Raw genomic sequence first — 23,607 nt, 5'->3', positions numbered from 1 at the left:
CATCTTTAAGCTGAAGAGGCTGGACTAGATGATTCTTAACAGCCTTTTCAGCACTGACACTGCAGTGGATATCTATAAATTTTGCTTACCCAGTATACAGCCTTCCGTCTCTCTGGCAAGAGACTCCTTTCGTTTTGTTAGCTTATGTGGTCTGATGGGCTGATTGTACTGCTGAATTCAAGGTGGGGGCATGTGACCCAGGCCTGGATAATAGGGGAAACAGATTCCCCAGGTGATGATAGTCACCTGGATCTGACCTGGCCAGAGTATTTCATTTCCTTTAGCCACTATGTTATGTATATAGGCATAGGCCCTAGACGGTCCAGTGTGTCTCCATTCTGAGACTTTCAACTGTTAAGGAAGAGAATGTCTATTTCTGCTAGGATTGCTGAAGAGGACAGGCTATGATTCAAGAGCTGTTGGTACCTATCCTGCCACTATCGGGGAGAGCTTACTTGATGATGGAGCCAACACTGAAGAAAATAGAGCCAAGGAACAGAAGAGCAAGACTGGGTCCTGATCCTGATAACAACTGGAACCCTTGGATTCCAGTTACCTATATACTTCTTAATTACAAGAGCCAATAAATTCTATCCCTCACTCATTCATTCAATTTAAGGTAGTTTGGGTTGTGTTCTCTATTGATTGTGACCAAATGAGTTCTGAGCAATAGAGAAAGCTCTGTGTTACTTGAAATTTCAATAAGAAGAAGTCAGAAGCAAAAGACTACATGATATATGATTCCATGTATACAAAAGTTCAGAAAAGGCAAATCCATAAAAACAGAAAGTAGATTAGTAGATTGCTGGAAGCTGAGATGAATGGGAAGCGACTGCTAATGGGTACTGGGTTTCTTTTTGGAGTGATGAAAATGTTCTGAAGTTAGACAGTGGTGATGGTTGCATGACGCTGTGAATATACTAATAACACTGAATTATATCCACCACTTCAAAATGTGGACTTATGGTATGTAAATTGTATCTCAATTAATAAAATAGAAAAAAAATAACTACAGCCATTGGAGAGCCTTCAGGGAGTGAACACGAGCACTTGATCCCCTCACTTTCCTTGCTGTGAAGGATAGAAGTTACCAAAACAAAAACCGCAGAATTGGAAAAAGCTTTATTTCAGGGAATTACAAAAGGTAGTGAAATACAGGGCAAAGGGAACGCTAGTATAATCTGGCATGGCACAGAATGACCACTTAGTTTTGTTTTCTAACTACAAACACAAAAGAGGATCTCATTATTTAAGATAAGACACAGTATGCATAAAACTACAGATCACTGGGCTAGAACCCTTATTTTAATCTAGAGATTATGAAAAGATTGTGGGACAACTAGTGTTAACACCCTTTGAGCTGTAGCATCCACTCGACACAAAGTTCCTTTGTTTTATTTACCGGATGACCAGGAATCATATACCAGTTTGGCTGCAACCATGTCTTCCACCGCCATTCCTGGAATGGACAGAAATTTGGTTCAACTTTTGTCAGAACAACTTTTCCCCAAACAGCGCAGGTCCCAGAACCAGCAGTTCCCTAATACAGTGTCCATCAGGGTAACAGGACTAAGCACCCAGAGGTGAGTTCAGGCTTGAAGAGTCTGTGAAGGGTAAAACAAGGCTCACCAAAGTTCAGGCGGTAAGAAAACTTTCTGTAAACAGCCAGATAATAAATATTTAAGGCTTTGCATGCCAATTACTTGCAGTTACTCACCTCTGCTGTAGTACAAGTGCGGCTTTAGACATCAGGTAAACAGATGAGTCTGACGATGCTCCAAGAAAACTTTCTTTATGGACACTTTAGTTTGAATTTCTTATAATTTTTATGTGTCATAAAATATTCCTTTTCCCCCCAATCATTTAAAGTGTAGAAACCATTTCACTGTGGGCTGTATGAAAACAGATCGTAGGTTGGGTTTGGCCCATGCTCTGTAGTTTGTTGGACCTTTGATCTAGTCCAAACCCTAAGTCCTTCAGCAATTCCCCTTTTATCTTATAGTTTTGGGCAAATATCCTTAACCTTGAATGGGAATATGTTCTTAAAGGCCAGGGGCTGGCTTTTATTTTTGTAACTATCACTGTACATAGTATGGAGCTTGATACATAGTAGGTATTTAAGATGTATCTGCTAGATGAAGGGATGTGCCAGTAAACCAACCCCCAAAAGTGAGAAAGTAAAAATCGCTCAGGAGTGTAGATCAGGTTTCCAGTGCTGTGTCTCCTGAAGGGAGCCAGCTGACCTCTGATCTGCTAAGGAACCATGAAACTCTTTCAGACTCAACTAGATCAGTGTGATGTCTCTGAACCAGGCTCTAGATAAAGCTTATACTGTGTTTGCCTGTCTTTCTATGCATGAAAAATTAAAAATATATTTAACAGATGGTAAGGCATAGATACACTTTGACTGGCATGGGTGCTGGGTGGGCAGAGTACTCTTAATACTCTGCCAAGCGTTAACACTTTGGGTGCTTGATCATTAAAACATATGTGAGGTCTGGCAAGGTTGAGGGCCTCAGGCAGCAACTATTTACCAACGATTTTGAGAGTACTTCAATATTTTAGATGTAGGAGCTGAATGTTAGCTCTGTTACCATATGTGCCCATTTCCTTAAAATGGGAGAGCTGGGCTGAGAGGCAAACCAGCCAAAGAAGGGAGCCCCTTCTTTGATGGGCTTCTGCCTGTGCTAACTCAAAGTGGTAATGGTGCTCCCTATCAAAGACCTTCTTAAATCAGCAAGCAGAAGGTTAGGGAAGGAGGGGGAAAAAAGGTCAGGCTGTACTTCCTGTCTGGGTTGCCCTCAGGTTGGGTCTCCCTGTTATTTCTCTTAAGCTCCCTGTTTTTAAACACCTTTTTCTCCTGCCCCTCCACATTTGAAGGATATCTTCCTGAGTTTCATTTAGATCAAAGTCTAAATGTTTAATGCTGATGCTTGTTATGGGCAAATCATTTTATACACACATCTCACTTAATTCTCACAAAAACTCTAGGTAACAGGTGGTGAGAAAACTGTGACTCAAAGAGGTGAGATCACTTGCCCAAGGATGCATGTCTAAGGAATAGCATAGAGGGGAATCCAACCCAGGACTGCCCAGTTCCAGAGTTCACAGGCTTTACCACTATGCCAAGACGTAAATAATTGACCTAGACTGCACAATGATTCAGTTATGGAGCCTGCTGACTCATTCTTCTTCCCACCAATGGGTAAACCTACCTTGTGTTCTGGTTATGTTTGTGCCCTGGGAGCAATGACTCTTACCCAGAGACTTGAACACGGTAGTTTTCTCACAGTGGGCTGGTTTCACTCCCTTCACCACTTCTCCCAGCTCAGCGAAGATCTCGGCCTGTCAAATGAACACACACTGACCCAGGTCATGGAGCTAATATGGCTCAGGACCAGCTTCTGAAGCCAGGACAGGATGTCCCTGACCTGGAAAAGGGATAACTTGATAAAACGACCTTCTGTAAACTGAATGGTGTCAGGGAGGATGCCTCTCCCTTAAATCTTTTTTTTGGGGATGAGATGTGGGCACATCTGCTTTTGTGATACCATGATTGCAGAAATACAGATCTTCAGCCAGGGGAATGTCCTGCCAGGACACTGTATCAGTGAAGAAATAGGCCTGTTCTTATCTGAACACTCATTTTGGCAGCCCCCTTCTTACTGCTATGCCCTGGTTATGAAAAAAGGTCAGAAAGCAGTCAACACTAGTCCTGATTTGTTGGCCATACTGGGAAAGTTTCCAGGGGCTCCTATCTTCCAACCCTACTGCTTTACAGGACAGCCCAATCCAATGGAAAAGGCCATCAAGCTGATCTCTTAAGGCAAAGGGAACAGGAAAACACATGTCACCACGTAATGGCCACATTATTCTGGAAGGGAATTAGAAAGGATGGAAAGATGCTTGACAGTTGTCACCCCACAAAGAGGTGGGAGTTACGGAGATCTGGAGCAGGCCAGACAGAAGGGGGTATTAATGAAACCCTGGGATCCAGGTAAGGACAGTCAGATATCAGCAACAGAAAGACGGCTCACCCCTGACAAGAGGACATCTCCAGACTCTTTCAGGGCAGCCTCCTGGGAATCCACATACAGCACAGCCTGTTTCATGAGCTCGTCATCCAGCTCTCTCCAGTCAGGTCTGCTGGCGCCGATGGCTAAATGACAGCAAAACAGACCCTGAGCCTTGAAGTAGTCACAGGGGATACTACAGGCTCCAAAGAATGAAAGGGGTGGGGAAAAGGAAGTTACAGAGGACACGAGGGAACGACTGTGGAATGCCTTATTTCCCCAGGCCAACTCCCTCCCAAACAACAAGACTGAGTTCACTAAGAAGAATGACACTTGGCATTTTTTCCTTTCCATTTCATGTCCATTCTCATTAATAAAAAAAATATTTTGAGGCAATTTAGCATTCATGTACTGTGTGCCTACTATCACTGGGATGTTTCACACATACTATTTCAAGTCCTCACAAGCACATTCATTTCTGATTCCCATTTAAAAGGTACACAAACTGAGGCTCAAAGAAGAGGTATGTGCCAAGGTTATAAATCCAATAAGTGGATCTATGGCTCTAAAGGAACACATGCCTTTCAGCTTCTTCTGCTTATCAGGAGCAGCAACTTCTTTACACAAACCCTATAACAGAGACATCACTTGGAACTTATTAATACCCCGCACTCCTCTATCTTCTGTCTGTCTTCTTGCTCTTCAATCATTCCCATTCCTCATTCCCAACCACTTCTCTCACCTCATGAGGGAAAAAAAAAGCCCAGTTTCAGGGTCACAGAGAAGCCCCAGTCAACAGGAAACTGGTTGCACCCCAGCACCAAGGTTTCACATCCTCTGCAGAGCCCAGAACCATAATGATGAATCCAAGGAATCATGCCTCCTGGCATTGGGACATAGGATAATACTGAGACTGAATCAAATGCTTGCAGGGCCAGGAAGGAAATGAAAATGAGCAGCACTGGTCAGCAGAACTGGATTAGAAATGGTGGAGAACTCAGTACAGAGAAGAAAGCAGGCCCTTCTAAAGGGGACACTAACTATTCTGCTCAAGAAGAACCGTTGCCAAGTAAGAATGCAGGGCCACTCTTAGATAGCCTTCCCCCCAGCCTCCTGCTCCTTTTGCAAAAAGAGAAGCAGGAAATCTATTTGCATGTGTTATTTCTTGGTTTTCAGAACACTTAACACTCTATGGCCTAAACAAAACACATCTGCTGGCTGGATCCAGCCCATGGCGGCCAGTCTTTGGAAATGGCTATAAAGCTTTATACAAATATAAGGCAGCATTTGTAAGCCTTCCCTCACTGCCAATCAGTTTTCTCTACTTTTTTCCTCTCCTGTTGTTCTCCCACACTCTAATTGTCAAAGGCACTGATGCGAAATGTCCATCTTGAAGGTTGTTTGTGTGAGGAGTTCTATCGAACAGAAGCACCAACTAATGAAGCTTGTAAATAAATCATAAGCTGGTGGGAAAAACCCTAGCCTCTCAAGCCACCTCTTCTGATTGCACTTGTTCCCCCTAATTTGGAGCATGGTGAATTCTCAAAGGGTTGCATAAGGCCACTCAAGCCAATGGAGGTGGTCCAGAAAGCAAAGGGGAGGGGCCTGACTCAGGCTGGGCTTTGGCCTTCCTTCAGTGGGGTTACATTGGGTGAGGGTCAGACACTGGCTGGTGGGATGCCGAGAAAGAATGAGGGGCATGCAGGGAAGGATGGAATTGGGCCTAACTCTCAGCCAAGTTGTAAAGTAAGTAGAATCCGTTGTTGGTGTTTCCCTATCAATTGCACTTGTAATATACTTTTCTTTAGTATATTTACTGCCTCTAAACACACAAACCAATTTTGTCTTTAGACCAGGGAAAGATACCAGACTCCTCAACTCAAAATCAAGTTAGCTCTTCCTAAAGAGACATTCGAAGTGTGAGAGGTATACAACATGAGGGAGATTCTCTGTTGCTATCTTTGAAGGTAGAGCGTCCACATGAAAAGAAATGTGGACAGCCTACTGGAGCTGAGAGCAGCCCCAAGGTAACTTGCATCCTTGTCCTACAACACAAAGAACTGCCATAACCATGTGAGCTGGGAAGAAGGCTCCAAGCTCTAGATGAGACTGCAGCCTGGAAAACACCTTGCTTTCATCCTGCATGAGCAGAGGACTTAGCTAACCCATGTCTAGACTCCTAACCACAGAAACTAAGACAGCAAATATGTTCTACTTTAAGCTGGAAAAAAAAAATCAACTCTGTCTTTTTGAAGATTCAGCTCTTGTCCATTTTACCCAGAAGTTACTTCTCTTGAAGTTGCAAGTCCTTCTAGAAATGGTCTTACTGTTCAAGTCTGGCTTTATGAACAATAAGACCTATCCCCTGGATTCACATTCATAATATGGGTCCCATACAGGCTGAAACCTTCAATTTTCTATGGCCCATTCCTCAATCATACATGTTCTGTTTCCTTCATAGGACTTAACCTTTAGCTGGAACTGTCTAGCTCATCTATTTGTTTATTGCCTACCTCCCTTCTCTAGAATGTAAACAGCAGGAAAGCAGTGACCTTGATGGCTGGTTTACTTTGGCTTCCCCAGCAGGTAAAACAGTGCCTGAACCATGGTAGGGATTCAATACACATTTGTGAAAGAACAAATAATCATGATACTTGGCCCTTGCACATGTGTGCAGAGATCTTAGAGTTCACATTATGTGCCTGTCACTAAAACATGGGGCACTGGTACCATGTTTAAATTCTCTAGCCTTCAATTGCTTGCTAACCAGACCAGTTTTCTTACTAAAAGATAACATAGGGAATCATTTAAGATCTTAGGCTTTGAGGGTATATTGCCTCAGTTCAAGTCCCAGCTTTGTCTCTAAAAACCTTTGACTTTGGGCAAGTTACTTAATCTTTCCATGCCTTGGTTTACCTGCCATACAGGGGTCATGATAACAATAGTTCCTACTTAATAAGGTTGTTTTCAAGATTCAGTGATATAGTACATAACAAAGAATGTAGAACAGCACCTGCTATAGTAAGTATTTAATATAGACCAGATCTTTCTATAACCCCCAGGGTCATCTAAGGATCTTTAGGAGCCCAAGGAACTCTTATGTTTAAAGTCCCAATTATCTTACCTCACATATGAAAAAGCATTCACATAAATGCATTTAGTCACATAAAATGTATTTTGTGCTATAATTTAAAAAATTAATTCTAAGTGTTGGTAAGAACAAGTGAGTCATTTGCCTTTGTAATTAAATTTCATGACATTTAAGAACTGAGTTATAATTGATCATTTGCATATTATACTTTATAAAATTTTAATTAAATGTATTAGTTTTGAGTTTGTGATTTTTGTTTCATATTTTGGAGTGCATACTGTTTCTTTAAGGTTCAAATGTTTCTGAAGCCATTAAAAAGCTCAGGCATTCTGCATGAGTAAAACAACTCTGCAGAGGCAGCCCCTTGGTCCAGTCTAGGGAGAGTCTGGCCACCCAGTGTTCATGGAGCCACTCTGCTTACCATTGATGTGAGCCCCAGGCTTCACCCATTCACCAAACAAAATGGGCTCTGTTGCCATGGTGACTGTGATGATCACATCTGCCCCTGTCACAGCCTCCTGGACCGATGAGCAGATCCGCACTTCTCCTGGCACTGTGTTCACAAACTTCTCTGCGTTTTCTTTGGTGCGGTTCCATATTCTCACCTTCATTCAGGGGAATAAAAGGGACATTGGTGCTGTGATTATTTGGCTGTTTACATTTCATCAAACCTGGGAGTTACATAGTGAAGTTGAACTACTCTAGAGTTAAGGCTGCAGTTATTTAAATCATTCCTTATGGTGAATGAACATTTGTCTAGGCCAGATTTGAAAATGACCCTTCTCTACTCCATTTCCATGTCAGGAAGGGGGGAGGTTTTTCAATTCTAGCTTGAGACACACAGCCTCAGCAGTGTAACAGCTATTATATAGCTTAGTGATTAGCAGACCAAATTCTGGAGCTAGACAGGTTTAGAATCAAACTTTGCTCTGTCACTTACTGTTTCTGAAGCTATTTAACCTCATTCAGCCTGAGTTTACATGTATGTAAATGCAAATCATAACTGACAAGGTCAGCATCAAACTCACAGTTTATGTTTGGGGGAGCCTGGTAGACTGCAGTCCATGGGGTCGCCAAGAGTTGGACACAACTGAGCGACTTCACTTTCACTTTTCACTTTCATGCATTGGAGAAGGAAATGGCAACCCACCCCTGTGTTCTTGCCTGGAGAATCCCAGGGATAGGGGAGGCTGGTGGGCTGTCATCTATGGGGTCGCACAGAGTTGGACACGACTGAAGCGACTTAGTAGCAGAAGCAGCAGCCTCAGGGGAGTCATAACAGGTGTGAGATTAACAAACAGGATGTGCAGTGCTGTGCATGGAACAGTTTGATCTCTGAAGGATATGGAAGGAATTAAAAATTGGTAGGATTTCAGGAGTAAATTGGGACTTACCTGGTGGCTCAAATGGTAAAGAATCTGCCTGCAATGCAGGAGACCCAGGTTTGATCCCCGGGTCTGGGAGATCCCCTGGAGAAGGGAATGACTACCCTCTCTAGTATTCTTGTCTGGAGAATTTCATGGACAGAGGAGCCTTGTGGGCTAGAGTCCATGGGGTCACAAAGAGTTGGGCATGACTGAGCAACTAACACTTACTTACAGAAGTGAATGGTGTGGCAGAGCAGAGGTCAAGAATAGTAGCTACAATTAGATTCCTGGGAAGTGCTTGCAGGGAGAGGGTGGTCACTGGCATCACCAGGAAGTGGGGACTTGCTAGCTTGTTTAATATAGTTTAATGTCTGCGGTAGCAGTTGTCAACCTTCAACTGAAAATAAGGCCTAAAGAAGCCCTCATACGGAAATATAATAAGTATAGAAATAAATGTTATATGTGAATAAGTTCATTAATTAAGGTGAAAACAGTATAATAAGCCCAGTTATAAGAAAATGGTTAACCACACTACCATTCTTGATAGAAAACTATGAAATACTATACAAATATCAGGTAATCTGGAAAACTGATGTTACAACATTCAGTGAAAACTATTAAAACTATGATTAAAAGATTAATGATTAAAACTATGTTATAAGAAGTTAATATTCAAAAAATACAAAGAACTTATAAAACTTAATATATATTAAAAAAATCTTATTTAAAAATGGGCAGAGGTCCTCAATATATATTTTTCCAAAGAAACTATTAAGTCCACCATTCACATTGCTATTAAATTAGAAATCAACTACAAGGAAAAAATTGCAAAAAACACAAACATGTGATGGCTAAACAATATGTTACTAAAGAACCAATGGATCACTGAAGAAATCAAAGGGGAAGGAAAAAAATACCTAGAGATAAATAAAAAAATGAAAACATGATGATCCAAACCCTCTGGGATTCAGCAAAAGCAATTCTAAGACAGAAATTTATAGCAATACAAGTTTACCTCAGAAAACAAGAAAAATATCAAATAAATAACCTAAGCTTATACCTAAAGCAACTAGAGAAAGAGGAACAAACAAAACCCAAAGTTAGTAGGAGGAAATAAGTTGTAAAGATCAGAACAGAAATAAATTAAATAGAGACAAAGAAAACAACAGGAAATATCAATGAAACTAAAAGCTGGCTTTTTTGGAAAGATAAACAAAATTGTGAAACCTTTAGCCAGACTCATTAAGAAAAAAACAAAGAAGACTCAAAGTAATAAAATTAGAAATGAAAAAAGAGAAGTCACAACTGACACCGCAAAAATACAAAGGATCATGAGACTATTACAAGCAACTACATGTCAATAAAATGAAGAACCTATGAGAAGACGACAAATCTCCCAAAACTGAATCAAAGAAGCAGAAAATATGAACAGATCAATCGCAAGCACTGAAATCAAAAACACGAGTAAAAAACTCCCACGATAAAAGTCCATAACCAGACAACTTCATGAGTGAATTTCATCAAACATTTAGAGAAAAGCTAACATGATCCCTCTGAAACTATTTCAAAAATTGCAGAGGAAGGAACACTCCCAAACTCATTCTATGAGGCTGTCATCACCTGATTCCAAAACCAGACAAAGATGCCACAAAATAAGAAATTATAGGCCAATATTACTGAAGACCATACATGCAAAAGTACTCAACAAACTACTAGCAAACTGAACCCAATAATATATTAAAAGACCATACACCATGATTGAGCAGGACTGATCCCTGAGATGCAAGAAGTTTTCAATATTTGCAAATCAGTGTGATACACCTCATTAACAAACTGAAGAGTGAAAACCATATGATCATCTTAGTAGATGCAGGAAAAGCTTTTGACAAAATTCAATACCCATTTATGATAAAAACTCTCCAAAAGTGAGCATAGAAAGAGCATACCTCAACCTAATAAAGGACATATATGACAAACCCACAGATAAGTGTTGAAAAGCTGAAAGCAAAATCTTCTAAGATCAAGAAGACAAGGATGTTTACTCTCACTACTTTTATTCAACATAGTTTTGGAAGTCCTAGCCATGGCAATCAGAGAAGAAAAAGAAGTAAAAGGAATCCAAAATGGAAAAGAAGGTATAAAACTGTCACTGTTTGCAGATGATACAGAAAATCCTAAAGATGCTACAAGAAAACTATTAGAGCTCATCAATGAATTCAGTAAATTGCAGGATACAAAATTAACACACAGGAATCTATTACATTTCTATGGGCTAACAACAAAAGATCAGAAAGAGAAATTAAGGCAACAATCCCATTCACCCTCACATCAAAGGGAATAAAATATGTAGGAATAAACCTACCATAAGAGGCAAAGACCTGTACTCCAAAAATTATAAGATTCTGATGAAATAAATCAAAGATGACACAAACAGATGGAAAGATATACCATGTTCTTAGATTAGAAGAATCAATATTATTAAAATAACTACACTACCCAAGGTAATTTACAAATTACTCATGGCATTTTTCATAGAACTAGAACAGAAAATTTAAAAATTTGTATAGAAACACCAAAGACCCTGAATATCCAAAGCAATCCTGAGAAAGAAAAATGGTGCTCAAGGAGTTAGGGTCACTGACTTTTGACTATACTACAGAACTACAGTAATCAAAACAGTAATGGTACTGGCTTAAAAACAGACATATAGATCAATGGAACAAGATAGACAGCCCAGAGATAAACATATCCATCTATAATTGCTCTCTAGTGCAGTAGGTAAGATGATGCAATGGAGAAAAGACAGTGTTTTCAATAAGTGGTGCTGGGAAAACTGGACAGCTACATTGAAAAAATTAAATTAGAACATTTTTCTAACATCACACACAAAAATAAACTAAAAGTTAATTAAAACCTAAATGTAAGCTTAGACACTATAAAACTCTTAGAGAAAAACATTGGCAGGACACTCTTTGACATAAATCACAACAATAACTTTTTGGGTCTACTTCCTAGAGTAATGGAATTGAAAACAAAAATAAACAAATATGACCTAATTAAACTTAAAAGCTTTAGCACGGCAAAACAAATCATAACAAAATGAAAAGATAACCCACAGAATGGGTGAAAACATTTCCAAATGAAGTGACCAACAAGGGATTAATCTCCAAAATATTCAAACAGCTCATGCAGCTCAATTTAAAGGGAACCCTATTAAAAAATGGGCAGAAGGTCTAAATAGATATTTCTTCAAAGAAGACATACAAATGGCCAAAAGGCATATGAAAAGATGTTCACCATCACTCATTGTTAGAGACATGCAAATCAAAACTGCAATGAGGTATCACTTCACACTAGTCAGAATGGCCATAATCAAAAAGTCCACAAACAACAAATGCTGGAGGAGTATGTGCAGAAAATAGAATCCTCCCACACAGTGGGAATGTAAACTGGCGAAGTCACTATAGAAAACAGTAAGGAAGTTCCTTAAAAAAAGTAAAAATAGAGCTACCATATGATCCAGGAATCCCACTCCTGGGCATATATCCAGAGAAAACCATAAATTGAAAAGATACATACACCCCAATGTTCACTATAGCACTATTTATAATAGTCAAGACATGGAAGCAACCTAAATGTCTATAGACAGATGAATGAATATAGAAGATGTGCTACATACATACAATGGAATATTACTCAGCCATAAAAAGAGTGAAACAATGCCATCTGCAGCAACATGGATGGCCTATAGATTACCATACTAAGTGAAGTAAATCAGAGAAAGACAAATATCATATGATATCACTTACATGTGGAATCTAAAAATATGATACAAATGAGCTTATTTCAGACTCAAAGACTTCAAAAACAAATTTATAGTTACCATAGGAGAAAGGCTGAAGGTGAGGGATAAATTTGGAGGCTGGGATTAGCATATACACACTACTATATATAAAGCAGATAATCAACAATGACCAATTGTATTACATGGGAAACTCTACTCAATATTCTGTAATAATTTATATGTGAAAAGAATCTGAAAAAGAATATATATATATAAATCATGTTTCTGTATACTTAAAACTAACACAACATTGTGAATCAACTATACTCCAATAAGCAGCTCATACAGCTCAATATTAGGAAAACAAACAGCCCAATCAAAAAGTGGACAGAAGAGCTAAAGACACTTCTTCAACATCACTAACTTTGAGAGAAATGCAAATCAAAACTACAATTAGGTATCACCTCACACCAGTCACAATGGCCACCATCAAAAAATCTACAAATAATAAATGCTGGAGAGGATGTGGAGAAAAGGGAACCCTCCTACACTGTTGGTAGGAATGTAAATGGATACAGCCATTATGGAGAGGCCTTTAAAATCTAGGGATAAAACTACCATATGATCCAGCTACCTCACTACTGGGCATATACCCTGAGAAAAAAAATAATCGAAAAGACATATGTAGCCCAGTGTTCACAGCAGCACTGTTTACAATACCCAGGACCTGGAAGCAACCTAGATGTTCATCAATTGGTGAATGGATAAAGAAGATGTGGTACAGATATACAGTGGAATATTACTCAGCCATAAAAATGAACAAATTTGAATCAGGTCAGTTCTAGTGAGGTGGATGAACCTAAATCCTATTATAGAGAGTGAAGCACGTCAGAAAGAGAAAAACAAATATAGTATGTTAACACATATATATGGAATCTAGAAAAATGATGCTAATGAAACTATTTTCAGGGAAGGAATGGAGATACAGATGTACAGCATGGACTTGTGGACACAGTGTGGGAGGGAGAGAGTGGCATGAGTTGAGAAAGTAGCATCAACATACATACAGTATCAGGTGTAAGAAGAGTAGCTGGTGAGAGGTTGCTGTGTAGCACAGGGAGGCCAGTCCGGCTCTCTGTGATGACCTGGAGGGATGGGTTGGGGGTAGGGGAGGGAGGCTAGGGAGAGAGGGGATGTATGTATAATTTACATTGTTGTATGGCAGAAGCCAACATGAGATTATAAACATTTTTTTTAATTTAAATAAAAAATAGAGAACAAAAAACTACCATATGATCCAGTAATTCCAGTTCTGGGTATTTATCTGAAGAAAACAAAACAGTAAGACAAAAAGCGGTAGGTACCCCCATATTCACTGCAGCATTATTTACAATAATCAGAATATGGAAACAACCTGTGTCCATCAATTAATAAATGGATAAAGCAATTATCATGTGTGTACACACACACACAAAATGAAATATTGTTCATCCATAAAAATAATGAAATCTTGTTAGCTGAGACAAAAATGTGTGGATCTTGAGGGTTTTTATGCTATGCAAAATAAGTCAGACAGAGAAAGGGAAATAGTATATGATCTCATTTACATGTGGAATCAAAAAAAAAAAAAAACCTCAAATGAATGAACGAACAAAAGAATTGAGAAACTGATATATACATACAGAGAACAAATGAAAAAAACTACTTGTGGTAATTGCCGGAAGGGTGAAGGAGAAGCTGGGGATGAGTGAAATAGATGAAGGGGATTAAGAAGTACACACTTCTAGTTATAAAATAATTAAGTCATGGGGATACAATGAGCAGCATAGAGAATACAGTCAATAAGGCTATAACTTTGTATGGTGACAAAGGGTAACCAGATTTATCATGGTGACCATTTTGAAATGCCTATAAATATCCAATCACTCTTATGTACACCTGAAACTAATATGATATTGTATGTCAATTATACCTTGGTAAAAAGCATAAAAAATCATAAAACTATGTTATGAAAAGCAGATGAGAGAAGACTAGAAATGTTAACTACTTGTCTTTGAACATAGATAAAAGGGAATTTTTCTTTTTTTTTTCTTCCTTATATTGTCATTTCTCAAAGCAGAGGTATTAGTTCTATCATAAAAAATCACACCTTAAATCTGCCCCACCCCTCTCACACACATAGAAAAAAAAAAATCAAATATAAGCAGTATCAAGTGTATCAAAAATAACAGGAAACGTGAGCCAGGCAGAATGGGGAAGGGTGGACTGATGTCTTGGCTTTGAAGGGGCACGCTGTGGCCTCCTGCTCTCCAGACCTCATTGTCAGTTCCTGGATTCCTAACCCTTGAATACTTAAGGACCCCAGATTCTGCTAAGAGAAGCAACAGAAAGGGGCCAAAAGAAAAACTGCATGTATGCAATGGATATAATACAATCCTTTAAGTAACTGAGTAGGCTCTGTGTACCTAGGTGTACTCTACAAACTGAGAAACTGGAAGAAGTGACTCAGGCCTTCCCCCCAACTCTTCATCTCCAATAGGACTTTCACACAAGTCATTAAAACAATGGTCTAGATGGTTGTACTCCCAACCTGACAATTTCAGCATAACTTATATTTTAACAAAGGAGTACAGAGAAATGTCACTGCTGCTTCCTCCCCACACCCCCCACCTTCCTCCCTGGACTTACCTCCTTAAAGAAGAACTGTTCTGTGAAGACCTCATAATGGCTGTAAGCCTGGACCCCAGCTCCAAGGATACACAACACTTCACTGTTGGGTGGTTTCAAAAACTATTTGACAGAAAGGAGATAGAAAAGATCAAGAGAGACTCTTGAAGTCAGGAGAGGATCAAGTAGAGTTTGAGAATCAGGGGACCTTCATTCAAAACCTCTCAGGCAATCAAGGAGGTATCATTTTGTATTTTCATTTCCACTCTGTATGGTGCGGGAGGGAGAGAAAAGCCTTCACTGGGTACCTAATATATACCAATGCTTAACCTTCATGATCTCTTTTAGTCCAGACAATTGACTCCATGAACTAGATGGCTCCCACAGTTATCCTCTTCTTACAGATGAAGAAATTGAGGTCCAAAGAAGTTATGTAACTTGCTCAGAGCCCTGTAATTATTAAATGGTACAGTAGGGCTCCAAAACCTCATCTTTCATTCTCCAATGCCCACATGCTTTCTCCTGTGCTACCCCATCTCAGGGACATGATAAACCAACCTACTTCTCAGAGCTGTGAGTTGCTTTTGGAATCCATGAATCCTTGTGAACCTAGGTTCTCAAGCTATATTTGCTGTGCCTACTCTCTGTTGATCCTGTCTCAGCCTCTGTCTTCCTTTAAAGAGGAATGTAGAGATGGCATTTGTGGGACCTCCTTAGGGTATATGTGTATCTTTATTTGGGGGTGAGGTTGTATGATCAACTCTCCAGTAAAGTCTTTCTGACCTCTCTGATAGAATTTACCACTTCATAACACTTGTTTGTTTACAAATTTATTTTCTTGTACTGGTGTGTAAGTTCCATTAAAACAGAGACAGTCTTATTTGCACAGAATTGGCATGTATCTACTATTACCTATAAGAAATAGAGCAGAGTTTCTTGACCTCAGCACTACTGATATTTGGGCTGGATAATTCTTTGCTGGCAGGGTTTGGGTAGTTGGCAGGGGGGAGGGCTGTGCTATGCACTGCAGGATGCTTGGCAGCATCCCTGGCCTCTGTCCATTAGCACCCCCTATGCCCTCAGTTGTGACAACCAAAAATGTCTTCAAACACTGCTAATTGTCTCTGGGGCAGTTGGTCTCTGGCAATAGTTGGTCTTAACTGTTTCCACTTAAGAACTACTGGCATTGAGAAAGGACATCACTTGCTCCTCAAATCATCCATGTTAAATAAGACCATCTTCTGTCTTTTCTCTATTTCATTTAATAAAAGTTTATCTTGATCTGCTCTGTATCAATAATTACCATTATTGAGATTCTGGAGTGCAACCTTAAAAACAAAAGTGTTTTTAATCATTAATCACTAGCAAAAAGGAGTCTCAAATATTAGCAGGTGATTAGAGATTCTCTCTCCTGCATCTGCACAGGAGAGATACCATTTTCGGCTATCAACTATAGCTCAAAGAAACTTGATTTGAAAAGATTTCAAAATGACAATAACTTATGTTCCCACTCAGTAAAGAGAATTAGGTAATTTTTCTTTAACTAAATAATTTTTTTCAGTTCTCAGTTAATATAAATCTATTCTTGGAAGTACATGTGGGCTTCAGAAATTGTTGCAGTTTCCTGTAAAAGTAACCTTTAACCTCTGAGAGTAAATCTGTAATTCTGCTTGCTTGTCTTGCTTGACACATTGCTGCCCTGATAATAATGTTATAACTGACATCTCTTTTCCTAAATGATATAACATTTATGATATTTATTAAATCATAATAGCATTGGTGCCACTTCATTCTTTTCCTAGAGCATGCAGATAATTAAAAACATATATATGAATCTGCTAGGTTTCTTAAAGAGTTTGAAAGACTATGTTTCATTTGCATTCACTAAGGCCTCGTGTGGTCTGGCACTCTGGTCAGCTCAGCTTCCCCTCTAGACACACTCTCTGCACCTCTGGTCTTTCAGGCAAGAAGCCTCCTTGCTGCTCCCCAAGCACACATGCCTCTATCAACCACAGGGCTTCACTCTCCACAGGTTTTTTCCTCTGCCTGGAGTACTTTCACTTCTGCTCCTCACAGTAAGTCCTATTATTATTCTAATGCAAGCTCAGCTATTTTGGACCTCAGTTCCAAATTGAAAAAGGAGTACGTCAAGGCTGTGTATTGTCACCCTGTTTATTTAACTTATATGTAGAGTACATCACATGAAATGCTGGGCTGGATGAAGCACAAGCTGGAATCAAGATTCCCGGGAGAAACATCAATAACCTCAGATATGCAGATGACACCACCCTTATGACAGAAAGCAAAGAACTAAAGAGCCTCTTGATGAAAGTGAAAGAGGAGTGAAAAAGTTGGCTTAAAACTCAACATTCAGAAAACTAAGATCATGGTATCCGGTCCCATCACTTCATGGCAAATAGATGGGGAAACAATGGAAACAGGGACAGACTTTATTTTCTTGGGTACCAAAATCACTGCAGATGGTGACTGCAGCCATGAAATTAAAAGACACTTGCTCTTTGAAAGAAAAGCTATGACCAACCTAGACAGTATATTAAAAAGCAGAGACATTACTTTGCCAGCAAAGGTCTATCTAGTTAAGGCTATGGTTTTTCCAGTGGTCACGTATGGATGTGAGAGTTGGACTATAAAGAAAGTTGAGTGCCGAAGAATTGATGCTTTTGAACTGTGGTTTTGGAGAAGACTCTTGAGAGTCCCTTGTACTGCAAGGAGATCGAACCAGTCCATCATAAAGGAAATCAGTCCTGAATACTCATTGGAAGGACTGATGTTGAAGCTGAAGTTCCAATACTTTGGCCACCTAATGTGAAGAACTGACTCATTTGAAAAGACACTGATGCTGGGAAAGATTGAAGACAGGAGAAGAAGGAGGAGAAAGGGACAACAGAGGATGAGATGGTTGGATGGCATCACCGACTCAATGGACATGAGTTTGAGTAAGCTCCGGAAGTTGGTGATGGACAGGGAAGCCTGGTGTGCTGCAGTCCATGGGGTTGCAAAGAGTCGGACATGACTGAGCAACTGAACTGAACTGAACTGAACTGAACTGAAGCTCAGCTAACCCTCACAAAAGAAGTGAAAGTCTCTCAGTCATGTCTGACTCTGTGACCTCATGGACCATATAGTCTATGGAATTCTCCAGGCAAGAATACTGGAGTGGGTAACCATCCCTTTCTTCAGGGAATCTTCCCAATCCAGAGATCGAACCCAAGTCTCCTGCATTACAGGCGGATTCTTCACCAGCTGAGCCACAAGGGAAGCCCATAAGCCTTGGTAAATCCCACAGCCTGGAGCAAGACACTCCCCACCCTCCACTTTTTGTTTTGCTCCCCTTTCACTCAATGTATCTGTCAGGATTGTAGTTTTCCCATTAACTGGTGCGATCTTTAGATTAATATCTGTCTCCCCAAATGCACTCTGCTCCGTGATTGCAGGTTCTATGTCCCATGCTGAGAACAGGACCTGGTGCCTGGTGGGCACTTAGGTATTTGTTGAATAATTGCACGTCAAGAATAAACCCTGATACATATCGTCAAGCATGCTAGAGTCCCCAACTCAGGGTATGTGCAACCCAGATGCAAAGTTACAGTGTCCATCAAACCCAAGAACTTCCTAATACTTGTCCTTCTCCCAAAAGCCCTAAATAAAATAGAAGTGATGGAAAAGAAAACATTCTACTCCTATAGGACAAAAAGTAAAATAAATATTTGCTCCTTATTGAAATAGCCCAACCGAGTCCTTAGGGAAAAAGTGGTGCAGTTTAAGCCTAAACTCTGGAGCATCAACTCAATGATTCTTAACATTTCTTGGAGTGCATATTTTTATCCATTCAAAAAGCACAGTGTAACTGAGAGCTGGGTCTAGAAGAATTAAACAGGTTGATCATCAGAATTAACTAGAAACCATAAAAAACCAAAACACCTAGATTCTTTGGTCTTACCTTCAGCGATTTCAATTCACTGGTTTTGGGAACCTGAATTTAAAAAAAAATTTTTTTTTTTTCCTAGAGGCTGCTGCTGCATAGCCTGGGCTGGAAACTATTGACCTGGTACAGGAAGACCTACAGCTACCTGTACTGTCTGACTTCAGGAAATCTTAGTCTCCATTTTCTTTCTGCACAAAATGAGGCCAGTAATTCTTGCTCTGCCTTCCTCACACAAACTGAAAAATAAGTTGAGACAGTGGGTTGAAAATTATTTTGGAAAAAAATCAAAGACCTTTTCAAATGTAGGGCAATATTGTTAGAGTCCCTCTAAGTTACCAGGGAACATACCTCAGAGTCCCTTGATTACTTTAATCTGAGTTGGGTCTGGATATAATTAAACAAACAACAAAAAAAACCCCAGTTCCTCAAGGTACGTACTGTAGTATAATCCCTTGCTACATAATTACCAGATTTATCCCCACATTCTTCCCTTATCATCGTGTGTTTAGAAGACCTTAAAACACTCACAATCTGAACATCTGGTCTTTGCTGCTCCAACCTTCCACTGGACCCCACGTTTCCTTTCTGCTTAGGCCTCATAAGTCAGCACTCCCAGATCTTTAATGTGAAAGATTCCAGACTCTAACTGTTCCTATCCATACCTCTTCTTTTTCACCCTAACCTCTAAAAATACTGTTCTTCTTGTAGGATGCCCTTGCACTGCTTAGAAATATTATCACCTGTATCACTTGCTATTCCTTCGGCCTCAAGGGCTCCTAGCCTCCTCCTGTTTCAGTCACTCATTTTTTTTTTGTCTTTACTCAAATGTCACCTCAGTGAGGTCTGTCCTTGATAATTTTAAATGCCACTGCTTCCCAATATCCTCGATTCTGCTTTATTTTCATCCTTGTAATTGGTGGTGTGGGTGGTGGTTTAGGAGCAAACCCTAGCCTATTATTAAACTCCAAAAGGGTTTGTTGTTGGTTAATTTTTTTTTCTAAGCAAATCATACTACGAATTTCACTTTTTATTTTATTTATTGTCTCACCAGCTCTGTGTATGTCACCCTCTGTTATGTTCACTACCACATCTCTGACATTTAGAACAGTGCCTGATACATGATAGGATCTGAATGAATACATTTGTCTGGCTCAGATATGTTGTCCCCTCTGCTTTTTGTGCAGTCCTGACTCTGGCTTATGGGGCAACCACACTGATTTGCCAGGAACAGTGTGGATCAGGGGCAAGAAAGCAGTCTGGGAGTCAAAAGGTCAAGTTTTAAATTCCTGCTCTGCCATTTATTAGCTGTGTGATCCTGATCAACTTGCAAAACCTCTGTGAGTCATATTTCCTATACTTGGCAAAAGGAGATAATCATCAAGGCTGGTGTGATGATCAGAAAGAGCACATGTAAGGTATCTAGAATCTTGGGCTCATTGTGGTAGCCAATCATTTCGTGAATCACTGTGCTCACCTGACATCCTATATTTGGCATATGATGTTTCATCTATGCCCATAGAAAATAAAAATGTTCCTCACCTCTACTTAGACCTTCAAATTTGAGATACTCAATTCCACCCACCAGCTTGCACTAATCTTACCTTGGTGGCAATGGCAGACACTGCAGCTGTTCTCTTTGCAGTTATGACATTTCCATCCATGACCTTGGAGGAAAGAAGAGACAGTGAGGAAGGGGCATCTGGATTCATCGCTTAAGCAGAGAGAAGATGCTCTAAAAGAGTTAGCCCTAGAAAGCGTTGTGTGTGTGTATGTGTGTGTGTGTGGTGGCGGGGGGCGGGGAGGGTTCAGTCGTGTCTGACTCCTTGCGACCCCATGGACTGTAGCCCACTAGACTCCTCTGTCTATGGAATTCTCCAGGCAAGAATATTGGCTGGAGTGGGTTGCCATTTCCTACTCTGGGGAATCTTCCTGATCCAGGAATCGAACCTGTGTCTCTTGCATCTCTTGTGTCTCTCGCATTGGCAGGTGGATCATTAACCACCAGTACCTGGGAAGCGCCAGAAAGCATCATAATAGTCTGCAAGGAGAGTGTTTTGCCTGGAACCAATTCCTCCACTTATACGAAATGTAACTTTGAACAAATATCTTAATCTATAAGCACTATGCTTTTCCTACCTGTAAAAACAAAGATAATGACAACCATTCAGAGGGTTTTTGTGAGATTTAAAAGCATTAGCAAAAATGAAGACATTTAACATATGGCCAGCCCTCAAGAAATGCCCATTTGCTATATTTGCCCCAGGATTCTCAAAGTAAGTCACCTGACATCTGTGCAAGGGCCCTGAAATTCTGCCTCGGTGGCACTCAACTCCTCCTGCACACGTGAGTAGGTTTGTGAAGATACAGATGCTCAGATATATCCTTTGGCAAACTGAATCTGGATCACTAGGGTTAGGACCCAGATGACATTGTTTTTAAAATCTCCCCAGGTGGTTCTGAATTACACCTGGCTAGTAATCACCACCATCCTTTGCTCTGCTGTCCTCTGTTTATATTATTCATCTCAATTGGTCCTCATCAAATAGTATCAGTACTCTTATTTTATGGACAAGGAAGTGAACTGCTTGGCTATCAGTCAGATTCAGGAAGAATTTCAGGCCTTGTTATTTAGTTCCAAAGCCTGAGGTGGTACCAATTTCCTCGGTAAGCACTCTTGGTAAGTAGTATGGATGTCATTTCCATTGGGTGAGCAGAAATTGTCAAGAACTAAAGACTCTTTTCAGAGGAGTAATACATAGCCAGCTTCCTTGAGGAGCCTGAAGTTCTGAGAAAATTTTAGAGGAAAGTTGTCAGAATTGAATGAGATCAATTTCTCTTGCCTGGCACATAATAAGTGCCCAGTAAGTGGCAGTTAGAAAGGCAGAGGAGCACAGTCTACTATGCTAAGACAGTATAGGCCCTGGGCTTACCCAGAGTAGGTATGAAGTCCATCCATGCCCCTGTTAGCTATGTAAACTTGGCAATGTTTGGCAGAGTTGCTCTATGACTCAATTTTCTCATCTACAAAATGGGGTAATACAATTACCTCACAGAGTGGTTTTAAGAATTAAAAGCATTAATACATATGAAGTATTTAGAGCAGTGTCTGACATACACAAAGTAATTCACAAATACAGATGACTATTATTTTTTTTATATTATCATTAAATGTTAAAACAGGTCACCATGTACCCCTTAGAAAATACTCCCACGTATTAGAGAGTGCCCCTAATCTGTAACTCATGTAACTACCTGTTACAGATTCATGTTAAAAGTTTCCTTAGCTACTGGATTTGTGCAAGCTGTATATTTGTAGTAACTGGTACAGGACAAGATCACTACAAGAATGACAAGATCATTACTTCCACAAGTTCACACACTGGAAGCAGCAGTGGTCTCTGATGCTGGGTTACATCCTCAGGCAGTCCTAGAAACAGATACACAGTCACAGGTAACCTACACAGTCACTGGCATCCAGTCATTCAGAGAGGGGCATATGTGGTCACATTCAATACTCCCCCTTGCCTAAATTCTGAGCCTAGCTTTGTGCACAGGGGCCCCCGCTAAACCCCTGGGCAGAGAGTTGCTCACCGCCAGAAGGGAGCCATTGCTCGGCTGGAAGAGTAGCACGGTAGCCTGATGGGAGGGGACAGTGGGGGTGGTGCTGTGGCCCTCATAGAAGGTGACCAGCTTGGTGGTCAGGGCGTCCTCCGCTGCACTGTAGGCGGGCATGACCCCCAGGAACCTAGAAGAAGAGAGGGAGCAACTTCAACCCCTTCCCGCCAATGCGGAGACATCCTGTCAAGCCCCTATGTCCCTTTTTTCTCTTTCCTCACTCAATGCCCTACTGGCCTTCTTCCTCCTTTGTCCCCATCCCTCTGCCGTTGCCTTTAGCAGTGTGCAGAGTACCTTCGAGTCTGCCTCTGGATGAGAAAAACCACCCCAAGTTCTGCCACTTACTAGCTGCCATAACCTTGGGTCATTCGCTTCACCTCTTGAGTCTTTGGTTTTCCCATCAGCAAATAGCTGCATCAATAGCCACATACATATGGAGTGTGTTGAATGAAACCAGATAACGGCTTTAAAGCGCCCACAGTGGGTTGCACAAACTAGGTGAAAGGTGTTATTAGTAGGGATTACGGAAGCCCTCCTTTCTTTTCTCCTGCTGCTTCCCTTCTCACCCCTCCCCTTCCTCCTTTTCAGTTTCTCCAGCCCCGGACCCGGCCTTCCTCACTTACCCCCTGTGCTTGGCGACTGGCACCACGGTGCGCACAGGCTGCATGACTCCTCCGTCGGGGCCGCTGGAGAAGTTGGCCAGAGCGGTCTCCAGAGGCGGGATGAGCAGGCTGCAGCTGCGGAGGTGGTCCTCTACATCAGCCGCGCTCAGGAACACCGGCCTCGAGCTCATGTCGCCGCCGGACTTCTAACCTCAGAGCGCTCACGGCGATCCGCGTTTCCAGTGCTGTGCCCTAAATGAGAGCCGGGGAAAGCAGGGAGCGCTGCCGCCTCCAGGTCACCGCCCAGCTCGGAGGGCGGAGCAAAGCCGTTTTCCTCCCACCCCCATCTGCAGGATTGGGAGAATTGGGTCCGCTCCAGTCGCGGTTTCCCCTAGGTTGGAGTTGAGGCAGCCGGCGGGCTGGGAGTTGGTATCCTTGGGTCCACTTTCTCTCCTGTAGTTAGCTGTGGTCACATTCCTTGCAAAACGTGTTAGGTTGGCGCCCCACTTTTGTCTCCACCAA

At 40.9% G+C, this 23,607-nt stretch overlaps 1 protein-coding gene across 1 annotated transcript; it reads right to left on the bottom strand.

Annotated features, from left to right (window-relative positions):
- Nucleotides 1–1,134: 1,134 nt before the first annotated feature.
- Nucleotides 1,135–23,325, bottom strand: CRYM (crystallin mu). Its single transcript, XM_052635872.1, has 8 exons — nt 23,107–23,325; nt 22,460–22,613; nt 20,470–20,532; nt 14,944–15,045; nt 7,526–7,709; nt 4,038–4,159; nt 3,261–3,345; nt 1,135–1,459 (listed from the first exon to the last, which is right to left on the bottom strand). Exons 1-8 carry the CDS (start codon nt 23,274–23,276, stop codon nt 1,395–1,397), a joined length of 945 nt encoding a protein of 314 aa, XP_052491832.1. The 5' UTR covers nt 23,277–23,325; the 3' UTR covers nt 1,135–1,394.
- Between the last annotated feature and the right edge of the window lie 282 nt (nt 23,326–23,607).

This window comes from Budorcas taxicolor, chromosome 2 (genome assembly GCF_023091745.1).
Source record: "Budorcas taxicolor isolate Tak-1 chromosome 2, Takin1.1, whole genome shotgun sequence".
NCBI lineage: Eukaryota > Metazoa > Chordata > Mammalia > Artiodactyla > Bovidae > Budorcas > Budorcas taxicolor.
The sequence above is the reverse complement of the archived record's forward strand: the minus strand, read 5'-3'. Positions and strand labels throughout refer to the sequence as shown.

What these genes read in the sequence shown, in the direction of transcription:
- CRYM (XM_052635872.1), bottom strand. Translation starts at nt 23,276, where the DNA reads ATGAGCTCGAGGCCGGTGTTCCTGAGCGCGGCTGATGTAGAGGACCAC. An exon ending in GCAATGGCTCCCTTCTGGCG is followed by an intron (nt 20,533 to 22,459) that starts GTGAGCAACTCT and finishes CTTTCCTCCAAG; the next exon opens with GTCATGGATGGAAATGTCAT. An exon ending in TACCGTGTTCAAGTCTCTGG is followed by an intron (nt 1,460 to 3,260) that starts GTAAGAGTCATT and finishes TGTCCATTCCAG; the next exon opens with GAATGGCGGTGGAAGACATG.